This window comes from Protopterus annectens, chromosome 4.part1 (genome assembly GCF_019279795.1).
Source record: "Protopterus annectens isolate FY-2018-M chromosome 4.part1, PAN1.0, whole genome shotgun sequence".
Taxonomy (NCBI): Eukaryota; Metazoa; Chordata; order Ceratodontiformes; family Protopteridae; genus Protopterus; species Protopterus annectens.
The window spans coordinates 176,591,203-176,605,613 of NC_056734.1; the positions used below are offsets into that span (position 1 = coordinate 176,591,203).

Below are 14,411 nucleotides of genomic sequence, written 5' to 3' on the forward strand. Positions count from 1 at the left end.
GGGAAGATTGTATACCATTTGTCTTTTCCCACTTTGTGTGGCAGCCTAGTTAAAGGAAGAATAAAGAAAAACAAATCATCCATTTTTTGTAATTTTTCTGAGGATGGGTAATCAAAGAAAAATGCATTTCAAGTTTTGCCTTTTTTGCTTGATTAAAAATGCCAATCTATATGTACCAAGTTAGGCAATACAGTTTTTTAGTGCTTTAAACAGTGACAACTTGCCAGTTATATGAACATGTATTAAGAGTGTTATAAGCAATACAAAAACATTAATGTCTTTGTATTTTAATTAATCTGTATTGTTTTTACTTCTAATTCTCTGTGTTTGTCTTTAGCTACAGTGCACTAAGAAATAATGGCATTGCATTTTTATTTTTATTTTTTTATTCTTATCACTATGTAGTTTAGGAAGCATGCCAATTGGTTAAAATTAATGATAAAAAGATTTATCTCCATGGCTAGTTGCTGTTCTGATAAATAACAGTTTCATGAATTTGTTTAATTCATGGCATGATGCAAATGTGCCAGTATTTCAGAATGTGCTCATACTGTGAACGCTATCGAATCAGGAACAGAATCTTTTAGATGTCATAATACTTTCTGAGGAATGCAATGCAGATATTTAGTTCAATCATATAAAAAGTTTGAAATGCTGTAAAGAAGAAAATGTTCATGGTTGTAACAAACTGTAAATAAGGTGGCAGCAAAGTGTTATGTGTTTACATTCTATACAAATCAGATGATCTTTTCTGGAGTAGTAAAGCTGGCGTCTAGAAGGAATGCACAAGGTAATCTCCTACTTACTGATGGTCTGAATATTGTGATTGCTTTGGAAACAAAAGGGTGCATGGTCATAACAAAAAGACTGGTGCTCTACTGACACCTGCTGGCAGAAATCATTCAGAACTACTATTTTATATATTTATTTTTTTACAAAAACTCTTCCTTTTTTCACTTTAGCACTCAAAAAATACTGTAACTATTTTCATCTTAAACAATAATACAATTTAACAGATTATATTTAAATTAGCACTACTGTTTTAACCTGTATACACGCATTTAACAATGGAAATTACTGTTAAGGACTGTATGTTTCACTTTGCAATGTTATTCATAATGTGCAGATACCTAGCTGGCAGGTTTGTCCAGTTCTTCCAGGAGGGCATTTGCATTTTCCTGTTATGGGGTCACAGTATGCGTTTTCACCACATGAACACAGCAGACTGCAGCCTTTTCCAAAATAATTTTCTGGACAAGCTGAGAAAAAGAGGGTATATATTATTAGAGGCTTCAACAGATGAACAAAACTTTATGATCAAATGGTTAAACAAGACTCTGCATTATTACTGTCAAAAAAGAAAAGTCCAATCCACTTAAAGGGAATTATATCTATTAAATAGTTGCACTTATGTATTCAGACTACTATCATTGCAAGTTTGTTGAATATGCAAAAATATAGGAAAAGCAATAATCCATGTTGCATAATAGTTGGGATGTAGTTCATAAGATCATACAAGCCTAGCCAAGAGTTTATCCAAGGAAAAGAAACCACAATCAGCACCTGTTGCCCCTGTTAATGAGGAACACAGGTGGAACCCCTGGGACAAATTTGTGGTTGGCCAACCACTCATAAAGGTTGCGCTTGAAGAGGGTCAGCGACGTACTTTGCTTGATGTGTATGGGTAGTCTATTCCAGAGACAGGTCAGCCTCTGGGAGACAAACCTGTCTCTCCAGCAGGTTTTGTTAATATCACATATTAGATATAAGCCTTTTGTTTGGGTGCTACGCAAGGAGTTAGACTTACAGATATAAAGCAACTCTAGTAGAGCAGGGTCTGAGATTGCCTTGTAGGTGAGATACAGATCATCTCTGAACAATCTGTATGATACAGAGTAGAGTGATAGTGATTTGAGCCTGTCCACATAGGACAGGTGTTGAAGGCCATGGATTCTCTTTGTGAGGTATTTCTGTGGCCTTTCCAGTTGGTACAGGTGTTTGGAGAGGTACATACCAAACGGAGCATTGTACTCAATTATTGGCCTAATGAGGGAGGAGTACAGAGAGGTAATAACTTCCTTTTTTCTGGGTGCAATCCCTTTACTTATGAGATGAACCAAGTAAAAGGCTTTTTTGATCACTGCCGCTACATGATGGTCAAATGTGAGATTGTTATCAACTTGTGTACCCAGGTCTCTCACCACAGTTTATGTGCTTAGGGGGTTGCTGCTAATGTGGTAATCAGTAGGGGTCATGTTTTTGCTGAATGGTATGATAATACATTTTTTTGCATTTCACTTTTGGCCATGACTTTGGCACCAGTCATCTGTTGCTGTGAGATCCTCTTGAAGTACGTTAACATAATTTGGGGAGTCAATGACAGCACCCAACTTACACTCGTCTGCAAACTTGGTCAGCCACAGGCCTTTGTCTTTGCCTGGACCTCTGAGAAGTAGATGCCAAACAATAGGGGTCCCAGGACAGATCTTTGGGAGACACCACTAGTGACAGGTCTGCTATCAGAGGTAGTGGCACCTATTTTGACCTTGTGGGTCCTATCAGTGAACCAGCTGGCCATCCACCTGATGAGATAGGGATTTACACCAAGTTCTGTTAGCTTTTTGATGATGCCCGAGTGGAGGATTGCATCAAAGGCTTTGGCCAAGTCAAGGTAAGCTATGTGTACTGACTTTCTCTCATCCAGTGCCTTGGTGACAGTCTCAAAAAAGTCAACCAGGTTCAACAGGCAAGATATGACCTTGATGAATCTGAACTGGGTGTGGTCAAGTGCTTGGAGATTTTATGAGGTCCATAATATGCTCCATGGCCTTACAGATCAGACTTGTCAAGCTAATGGGGCAATAGTTACCACGGTCAGTAGTGACACCACCTTTGTGCAAAGGGATGACAATGGCAGTTCTCCACTCTGCTGGAATGAAGCCTGTACTTAGGCTATGGTTGAATAGGGTGCTCAATGGCGAGGCTAGTTCTTGATGGAGATGTTGCAGAATACAGCCTGGGATGCTATCAGGTCCCATGGAAGCTGTGTTCTTTGCCTTGGATAGGGCCTTTAACACTTGATCTATGGGGATGTGAGGTGCAGAGCAAGTATTGGGGATGTTGAATGGGCCTTTAGGAGAGGACAGGGGGTGAAGTTTGCGCTGAACCTATCTGTTAGGAGGTTGGCTAAGTCAACAGGATCAGTGTAAGTGGCACCATTAAGAACTAATTTGGAACAAACCTGGGCTTTGCCATGGAGGTTTCTGATGTAACTGAAAAAAGGCTTTGTGGTTAGCCTTTGTTTTGGAGTTTACTTTCGATTCATAATTGGCTTTTGAGGTTTTCACTAGTGACCTAATTTGCTTGTTGAGGCTAAGGAAGGAGTTTTTCCAATTGGGAATTTGTGCCTTTTTACCCTTGGACAACAGTTTATTCCTTTTGTTGTAAAGCCTGTTGATGGAGGATGTCCACCACATAGATTTGTGTTTCCTTGAGGAGCAGGTTTTAGTTCTGTTGGGTATGGCTGAGCCCATGCAGTTGTACAGGTGCTTGTATACTGCACTGGCATACTGTTCAGCATAGTTGTCTGCATCCTCTGAGGGGGGCGGTGGTGTGAAGTTACTGATACACTCCCTTAGAAGGTTGTAGTCAGTTTTTGAGAAGTTTTTTAGCCTGGTGATGGCTGGGGGAGGGGGGTTGGATGGGATAGACACTTTGAATGAGACAGACTGATGGTCTGTGTTATTCTAAGATTTTATCTTTGAAATTAATAGTTTCATTGTGAAAACATGTAACTAACATATCAACAAATAACAATCGAAACACACCAGATTAATGTTCTGCTTAGAAAAGTAAATAATCCAGCAAAAATCCACAAAGCAGAGCAACACAATAGCTCATAGTTTTAATATACCACAAGATGTTTATTAAAACAAGACTTAAGCACTTTCACAGTTTAACCAACTGCTTCATCAGACGTTAGCTGACAATGCACTGATCCACCATTTTAATACAAACACTTAACTGAGTCAATTAGCACTTAAAGCATCAGTGTCTTATAAATGCATTCCCATTCAAAATACATTACTAAGAATATATTAAAAACTCATACATAAAATCTAGAATCCTATTAACAACTTTAAAAACAACACATAGAAAGTTCTTGAGAAAGGACAGTCTTTTATTCCTGCCACTAAAGCAGAAATAACAGACTATTATAGACCTAAAATGTTTTATGAGATCTGTCATGCTTAAACTTAGTTATGGTAATAATGGACTTAAAATAATGAGTACAAATTACGCAAGCCAAGCACTTTTGTTCCAATTAACCATCCGGTGTTAGAAGTTTAAGAGAAACTGTCTATTGATGAATTACTTAGGAATTTTAATATGAAAAAATCAGTTTACTCAGACAAATAGGACATATAAACATTTAACTAAAGATGAGTACATGGCATTGCATAACCTAGAGAATGATGATACCACAGTAATATGCCCCGCAGATAAAGGAGGCCCTATAGTGATGATGTATCATATACATTATATATCAACCATGAAGGAAATGTTGACAGATAATAAAGTTTACATAAACATTGAGGTTAATGATGTATATAAGATGGTGAATAGAGTCCAAAGAATGTTACATGGATGTCTCATAGCTCACATTTTAGAGAATGATATGTTTGCATATTTTATGATAGAGGAACCCCTTATTCCAGTGATGCAAGGTATACCCAAGATACATACTGTCTATTGATGAATTACTTAGGAATTTTAATATGAAAAAATCAGTTTACTCAGACAAATAGGACATATAAACATTTAACTAAAGATGAGTACATGGCATTGCATAACCTAGAGAATGATGATACCACAGTAATATGCCCCGCAGATAAAGGAGGCCCTATAGTGATGATGTATCATATACATTATATATCAACCATGAAGGAAATGTTGAAAGATAATAAAGTTTACATAAACATTGAGGTTAATGATGTATATAAGATGGTGAATAGAGTCCAAAGAATGTTACATGGATGTCTCATAGCTCACATTTTAGAGAATGATATGTTTGCATATTTTATGATAGAGGAACCCCTTATTCCAGTGATGCAAGGTATACCCAAGATACATAAAAAACACATTAGATCATCCAATGAGACCAACTGCCTCAGGAAGGAATATATGTACTGAGTCAATTTCCATATATATATAGAAAAAAGGTTCAGACCATTATTAGATAAGAATCCAGTAATTCTAAGAGACTCAAAACAACTTTTAAGAAATTTGTATCAGTTCTTTAAGGATGAAGTAGAAATTAGTAACCTTATTTTAGTTATGCTAGATGTCCAATCATTATTTGCAAATATACCTAATGAGAGAGGTGTTTTAATGTTACAAAAATATTTCATAGCACATGGTGAGCATGATAGAAGGACTGTTGATTTATGTCCCCTTATGGAGACAGTGTTGGAGACCAATGTATTTATTTGGGAGCATGAGACATACCTCCAGAGGGATGGCGTGGCTATGGGCACATCCTGTGCCAATAGCTACACCAACCTGGTTATGGCTACATGGGAGGAAGAAACCATCATACATAGTCCATACGCTAGTTACATTGACTTATATTGATACTTTGTTGATGATCTGTTCCTGATTTGCGAAGGTACCTCAGATACCTTAGAGGCCTACTATGAATTTATTAATAGCACAACCTCATTTTTTAAATTTACAATTGAGTCTTCATATGAAGAAATAAATTATTTAGACATACATATAACTAAATATAAAGGAGAGGGTGTCAACATGAAAGTTCATAGGAATAATTTATTGCATAAAACAAGTATGCACCCATCACGAGTCCACTTCACATGACTGAAACTCAAAATACTGAATTTGACTGAGACCACAATACCTAATTTTCAAAATACTGAAAACTCATTTGACTGAATCTCATTATGCTGAAAGCTTACAATGCTGAATTTCAAAATACTGAATTTTAAGCCATAGACATGCACACTTACAACACCGACTAACTCTTTCTAAATCTGAAAAAGTACTTGCTTACCATATTAACAAAAATTAAACGATGTAAAACCAAATTATGTGGGGGGCTACACCCCCAACACCTCCCAATGTGGACCCTCCATCACATATATTTAGTAATATAGTAAAAGGACAAGGTATGAGGGCATCCAGGATGCCTGCAAAAGATTAACTGTTTGAACAAGAGCTGAATTGGAAAGTAGATTTAGTGATTGAGGTTATAATATACATGAGGTGAATAATATTTTAACACAAGTTAGGGGAATGAGGAAGAGGCAGGCTAAACCATATTTTTCAGAGACAGAAGTTTCAGGGAATGAAGAAAGAGTAAAATTTAGTAAGAATGCCAGTGTATTATTCTATTAATGTTAAACAAGCTCTAGAAGCTTATAAGAAATTTTGGCCGATTTTAACAGCAAATGAACAGATTAGAGAAATAGTAGGGGTTATCCCAAGATTTCTTTTTAAGAATACGAGATCTTTAAAAAGGCATCTATGCTATCCAAAATCTAAGGAGGTCAGGAATGGAGTTTATTTAGCTACAAAACCATGTCTGAAATGTCAGTATTGTATATAGATAGATTTATTTTTTCATCCAGATTTGCAGAAGGAATTTGTATTTAAAGTAGAAGCAGATTGTAATACCATGCATGTGGTTTATATGGCATGGTGCATGGAATATCAGTCTTTCTATATAGGTAAAACAGATCATAGGTTAAAGGATAGAATACAGGAACATCATTTTAATATAAGTAGAAGAAAAGCTACCAGTGCGTTGGCTAAACATGTCATAAATAATGATGAAAATCACTGTTTTAAGTTTCTAGTTTTCGATAAAACTAAAATAGGAGAAAGAATGGGTGATATTAGAAATAGGAGGGAAAAAAAGAAACAAGACAGATAATAAGAATGAGCGCGGATAGTGGTAGAAGTTTAAATGATAAAATTCCTATTAAACCAATCTTGAAAGCAAGACCCTTATATAGATAGTGTGATATGTAGGTTAGCCCCTGTATTTCCCCTTTAAAAAATGTATAGGTATATTGTTTTTAAAGTTGTTAATAGGATTCTAGATTTTAGGTATGAGTTTTTAATATATTCTTAGTAATATATTTTGAATGGGAATGTATTTATTAGACACTGATGCTTTAAATGCTAATTGACTCAGTTAAGTGTTTGTATTAAAATGGTGGATCAATGCATTGTCAGCTAATGTCTGATGAAGCTGTTGGTTAAACTGTGAAAGCGCTTACGTCTTGCTTTAATAAACAACTTGTGGTATATTAAAACTACGAGCCATTGTTTTGTTCTGCTTTGTGGATGTTTGCTGGATGTAACTAACATATGCATTCTTCAAAATACATTTCAGAAACAAAGCTAACATGAACATCAACTATTTTGTCCTGAGTAAAGAATACATAGTATTCTATGCATAATGTTGGACTTATCAGATGCATAAGTAGGAAATAGACGTTCAATAACCAAATATGCTGCTAATCACATTAACTACTTTGACCTGAGTAAAACTGCAGCATTCTATGCATCATTTTCAACTTCTGGGATAAAGAAGAATGGAATATCCTTTTGATAAGTAAATAAGTTGCTAATTGCAAATTGGGTAAAAAATACTTCAAAAAAAAAAAAAAAAAGATGAAGAGTTCTGCAAAAATGCATACTTCACAGAGTACTAATGATTTAATCTTTAAATGCAGTAAATATAGCACCATGAGACTTCGCAACTAGGGCATACATTTTGATTATAAAATATGACACAATCATTCATGACCTAAAGATAATCGTACTGACCAGCATCTTTTTACTGTAATAAGAATAGAGTATTCTGGAGGCCATATTTTAAAAGCATGTGTAATAACATCATCATACATTACTGTTTCTCCATTATTGAACATACTACTGAGCTTTCTAGCCTTTAAACAATTCACTTGAAACAATTTGAATATGTGCAATGAACTGCTCTGTTCCTTACTAGGAAAATGACAGGAATGGAAATGGCATTCTATTCATGAAGGCTTCATGAAATGTACTATATTCTTTCCTTAAACTTTACTTCAAAGTGACCCCTATTTGGTCTTTAACTTTAAGGTAATAATCAAATTCAGTTTGAATATCTGTGCCTTGAACACACTGCCGGGGTGGCTCACACAGGATCAGGAAACTAATATTAAAAATAAAAAAAGAAAATATGACAGCACATTACATGGCACCTTGCAACAATATAGAATATTAATCCCTAAATATAAACAACTTATAGCTATGGTAATCAAGCTTCTTGAGGGTCAGAAGGTGATAATGTTTATAGTTGAGTCTATGAACTTCATTGCTGCATACAAAATGTGACCACTTTGCAGACTTAAATATATGTATTTATGGCTATGGCTGTGTGTGTGTGTGTGTGTGTGTGTGTGTGTGTGTGTGTGTGTGTGTGTGTGTGTGTGTGTGTGCGTGCGTGGTTTGATGGACTACATATCATCCCTGTTGTACCAGTGAAATAACTCTATAAGCTCTAATGAGAACTCTATTTTCACTCCAGCCTGAACATGCATGCATGTCAATAACCTTATTTTCACTCAAGCTTTATTTTAACAGTAGCTACTATGTTGGAATGAAGACAACTTGTGATGTGCCTCAGAAAGAAAGTACAGATAAAAAAAGGTGTACATACTGTGCACTTTACATCCATGAAGTAATGTTGGATAACATGTAAAAGGGATCACTTAGACAGAATGTATTAATCTAGACAGAAGCACAGCTTTCCATAGATGCTGCATTCATGCTAGTGTGAATGCTAGGAATAAGAACTGAAAACCAATCTACAGGCATCCGCAATTCAACTTTTAAAAAAAGACTGAGTGTAGTATAGTGCACAAAGGTGTAAAGTTGATTACACGATGAAATATTACTTCAAAAGAAGCCAGTGTATCTACTGTTCTTGTCTGGTTACACAGGAGTAAATGAAGAAAGGGTGTAAGGGAAAAAAGAAGGTTTTAATATGGCAGCAGTTCTGGATATGTATTTACAGAACTGAATATAGTTACTGCTATGCATTCACAGATGTCAAGAAGATCAGGAATCCATAAGCTTTCCTTATGACAGTCGATAAACACTGGTTATATACCACTGCCTTTAGATCATGAATGATAGCTACATATTTTACCAGCATCCAGAAGATGCACACAGAGGAATAATGGCTATGTACACAGTGACAAGGGCACTCATAGGGCAACTGCTCCAGATTTACTCCATAAGTAGAGGAGGTCTTACTCAGGACACAACTAATAACACACCACTGAACACACTGCCCACTTTGGTGTCCTAACAATTGGCACTGCAAAGAAAAATCAGAGACTCATCCAGATATCTGTGTTTATTATTCTAAGCAAACTGCTTAAAGCAGTCAAATGGCCAGATGTCAGTTTTGAGGAAGGATCAAGCCATCAGACCTCACCTCAGTTTTTTTTTTTTGGGGGGTGGGGTGGGATGGGCATTGCCACAGAAGCTTCATTTGAAAAATATTGAGTGTTACTCCAGGGTAAAGAGGCTAGTATTAATGCTACAGGTGGCTCTGGTTCAAAGGGCATACAGAGTGACATTTTGTTTTTGGGAGTACATGCAGGTATTTATTGATTAAGCCACAGGTGTTATAGCATATCTGTAAACTTACGCAAGTTACTAATTTTATGGTCCAGTAGGTCAGCAGGATTCACATCTTTTACAATGCCCACGCTCACAGAGATGAAGAGAAATTCTTCGCTCCTTGAGGAAGCACCAACCTCACCAGACTATAATGGGGATAAACAGATGACTGAATTAATAAATAGATTTCAACAGGGGTTCCAGGGAGGCAGTTAATGTTGAGGCCTGTGGTTTGAGCTGTTAATGAGCTGCTCCATCCATTTGCATGGTATGTAACTCTGAGACAGTGGTCTATGGCAAGCGGAAAACTGGGAAAGGCTCTTCAATGGTCTCCTGCACTGTATTCTTAGTAACTATCTATGAACTTAAATATTTCTTCAGAGCTATTGCTTTACTATTTTTTCTCTTTAGTTATACATAAACCAGGCTGTACAATCTATTTTAAAAGAGTGAGGATATTTAAATGTTTAGCAACAGACAGTTGGTAGACACAATGTACATAAAATCTACATTGCATTGATGGTGATAATAGTTTAACAGATAATTCTAAATGTTCATGTGATGTCTTAAAGAATTGTGCTGTAGTGGCAAACAGATGACACAATATGCAAAATATAGCTGAGAGATGCAGTATTGTGGGATGTAATAAATGCATGTCTTACTGTGTATGACATACAAAACAAGGTACTAGTAATTACAGGAAATGCTGTAAATGATACAAATGCCAAAACTCAACAGCAGTGCAGAAAAAAAAGCCAGTAAAGGTCCATACACCTGTAGGCAAAAACAAAGTCAAGTCAAACCAATAAGGTATAAAGTTTAATACAAATATCCACACCAAATAAGTGCTTTCATTTCACCCACGGACACTTCATCAGAATGGTGTATTGTCACAAACAAACTGTTAAAATAATCAAAACCTGAATGTGAGTGACTAAGTTAATTACACAATGTTTGAACATTTTAATTTATTATTTACACAAATAATATTTTATAACAATTTTGTTGCCATGTGGAGATTCTATACACTTTTGTAAATATTTGTGTACATATATTTTTGTAAATATTTTTCCAAATTGTGTTGTGCATATATCTGTGTATATATGTTAAACAAGAGTACACAAGTTCCTGTGATGTATCTTTAAATTTTCTCATGCATAATTAATAAACATGCACTGCCCATCATTGCATTATAAACTGTACAGCATCCATGTTTCTCATGCATAATTAATAAGCATGCACTGCCATCACTGCATTATAAACTATACAGCATTCGTGTTTCTCATGCATAATTAATAAGCATGCACTGGCATCATTGCATGTACAGCATTATAAAGAAAAATCAAACAGCACCATAAGGCTATAACTGTTACTCAGTTAAACTCTGCGCAGCCTTTATTTCACACTACTGCACACGGATACACTGAGTCACAGACTTTGTGTAACTTTCTTCCAGTTTCTGGTTTAAAAAAACTCACATGTATTGTCAATGTTCATGCAAATCTCAGGGAGTAGGACACTTAAATATTCATAGCATAGTAGTTCACTCTGAATCCCAACACTGGCTATTTTCAATACAGTTTTATCACCTGCATACAATGCATCAAACAGAAACAAGATCACATTTACCAGTTTTAGCTTCAGTTAGAGACCATGGGCGGCCATGGTGGTGCAGTGATTAGCATTGCTGCCTCACAGCAAGAGGTTCTCCGGTTCGATCCTCAGCTGGGGTGTCTTCTGTGCAGAGTCTGCATGTCCTCCCTGTGGTCGCGTGGGTTTCCTCCGGGTGCTCCGGTTTCCTCCCACATCCTAAAGACATGCTGTAGGTGGATTGGACACTCTAAATTGGCCCTAGGTGTGAGTGCGTGCATGTGTGTGCCTTCTGTGGAAGGTTGGGCGCCGGGCTGGCAACTCAACACTGTAAAACTCCACTGTCAATCATGAGCGGACAGGTGATCCGCTGTGGCGACCCCTAACCGGGAAAAGCCAAAAGAAGAAGAAGAAGCTTCAGTTAGAGACCATGTTTGTTCAAACACCACCCTGAAAAATAGCACCACCTAAACTGTAACAAAACCATTCTGTTTTACAGCAATCACTATCAAACATAAAGTCCATCAACTTTTATCCTAAGAAAAATAAGATGAACTGAATGCAAAGCACAGAAAAAGCACACGTCACAGTCATTTTTTTCTCACACAAAATGCAAGAAGCAGCTAAGTTTCTTAAATGCTGAATGCTTCAGTGCTTATCCATGAGTGCAAATGCAGTATCAGCCTTCATTTAAGCCACAATATCCTCACAGCTTCATAAAGCAATGATGGCACTGCACCCCCACACCATCGACAACTGTCAGTTATATCCACTGACAGAAAACACCCATGACAGCATACCTCTCAACCTCTTAAAGCAAGAAATCTGGACAAAGCCATAAATAATGGGGGGCAAAGACCCCAGAATAGGGACAATTCTTAAACATTGCTCTTATAAACTCAGACAATTGATAGAATAACAGGTTTTTCATTAGCATGAATTTTCTGAAGGGTATAAAGTCTGAAACTGAAATGTCTCTCATTATTTTCTGACTTCAATCCTCAATGATTTGACTGAAAAACAAAAATTTTATAAAGAGCCAACCAAAAATATTAGGAAAAATCTGGACATTCTGTGAAAATCTGGACAGTTGAGAGGTATGCAGGGCGGCCACCCCATCTCCCCACTCTAGTTACAGCTCTGACCTTAACATAAATACGTATAAAGACATATAATGAGTTAGATAAGTTCATATATAGAAAATAATTGTAGCTGTATAATAAAGTAAAAAAAATAAAATGCGAAAGCATTATTATCAAACGGTGTGTTCTGTGAGTCAGTTATAGGTACTTTCCACACATTCATTAGCTAGTAGTCAGTATGTTACTTCCGCACATTCATAAAAAGTAGCTCACGTTGACCCTTCCACACATGAATTAACTATTAGTGCTAGTACTAAAGCAATAATAAATTGTAGACAATATCTAGAATAAGAAAATAATGCGTGCAATATGTAGAACTTATCGGTACATTAGTATTTACAAAGTAATTGCAATGTATGTTACTGGCATCCTATTTTGTTACTTTTAACTAGATGTTAGTAAAGTGAAGATAAGTTGGTATTTACTGTAGCACCTTGAACTATATGGACATTTCTCAAATGGTGTAGCCAGCAACCATGGGGGGTTTGATCTGTTTAAGGAGGTATCCAAGCAAGTCTGAAAAGGATATGGCTTTAAAGCAGCAGGTTTATGAAATAGCTGTTATTCAGACTAAATGCAGAACAATAACTGTAATTAAATATGTGTATCTGACTGCAGTCAGTTTGAAAAGTAGAATATACTAAGTCAAAAATTGATTATTTTAAATGTGTGTGTGTATGGTTTTCTGTGTGCGCACATGTACATGTCTGTCTGTGGTTATGGTTGTATATTTGCATGCACATGAGTGTCATTTGATTCTGAACAGTGCAACACATGCTTTTTTTTGGGGGGGGGTTAGGATACACCCATGGACTTTTCTGTGGTTTGGGAGATGCTCACTGTGACAGACTGTAAGAATGAAATACCTAATGAAATAAAATTGATAGATTGATTGATTAAGGTGAATGTAACCAATGTAACCAAAATAGCGAAAGTTGCCTCCACAAAGATACCAGTCACCAGTGGATTGGATTCAACTGGATTGGATCATGGTCATGATAAGAAGGCAACCATGGCCAAGAGCAACATATTAAATGTAGATTAAAACGTCTACATCTCATAAATCAGTACAAATACATTTCTCTTAAAGTTTAATTGGCTGTGTAATTACTGAAACTGCAATTTTCCATCAGTCCAACTGGCCTCATAATCCCAATTCCTTAACAGCCAGTGCAAATGCTTAAGAAAAATTATTATTTTCTTAAAACAGTAATTTACTGAGACAAAAATAAGGCATATGTATTTGTCAGCAGGCATACAATGAATAGAGCCTAAAGCATATGTGAAACAGTTTAATGTATTACTATGTATTATATAAACAGGTCCATATACAAGCTATGTCCCCTACAAAGTATGATGATTGTCAGAATAAACTCCAGGATGCAAAAGTCAATGAAAATATAATCTTATTGGGAGATTTTATCAATCTAAAATGCAGACAGGGTAAACTACTCAAATAAGTATGCCCACATATTAATTATATAAATCTAAACACTGTGGAACAAATAATATTGCATATAGCTAGGAATGACACTGTCTTAAACATCATAATGACAAACCTAGAAACCATAACATATAGCTACATCCCCTGAATTTGGCAAAAATAATATAGTTACATCTAACAGACATGTAAAATCAAGTTAAGTCATAACTAAAGCATCCTACCTAGACTTTTCCATTTTAATCTATGCTCTAATAAACAAAGTACTATTGAAGACAGACTGAAATACGTTCCTGAATGACAAAAGAATGGGTGCTCAGAATAGTACCAATCAGATCTACGATGTTAACTTCTGTACTCATGCTTCTTGGTATGATACAAATATACAGATAAATTTGATAATGGACCCCTTTAGTCTAATCTCAAAATTAATAAACCATAAAGTACACTGCTTGCTTGTCTTATTAAATCAATAAACTATTAACTCTGCTTGGTCTCCAAAGTTAAAAGCAATATTTTTTAATTACATCAGAAAA

The 14,411-nt window shown here is 36.0% G+C and overlaps 1 protein-coding gene across 1 annotated transcript in view; it reads right to left on the minus strand.

Moving 5' to 3' along the window:
- The window catches only part of LOC122801191 (multiple epidermal growth factor-like domains protein 6), a gene marked incomplete at its 5' end in the record, with an annotated part of 1,094,182 nt that overhangs the window by 261,907 nt on the left and 817,864 nt on the right, over window positions 1–14,411 (minus strand). Inside the window, one exon of the mRNA XM_044070750.1 lies at window positions 1,131–1,259. Coding sequence (XP_043926685.1) covers window positions 1,131–1,259 — 129 coding nt within the window. The remainder of the gene's footprint in view (window positions 1–1,130; window positions 1,260–14,411) is intronic.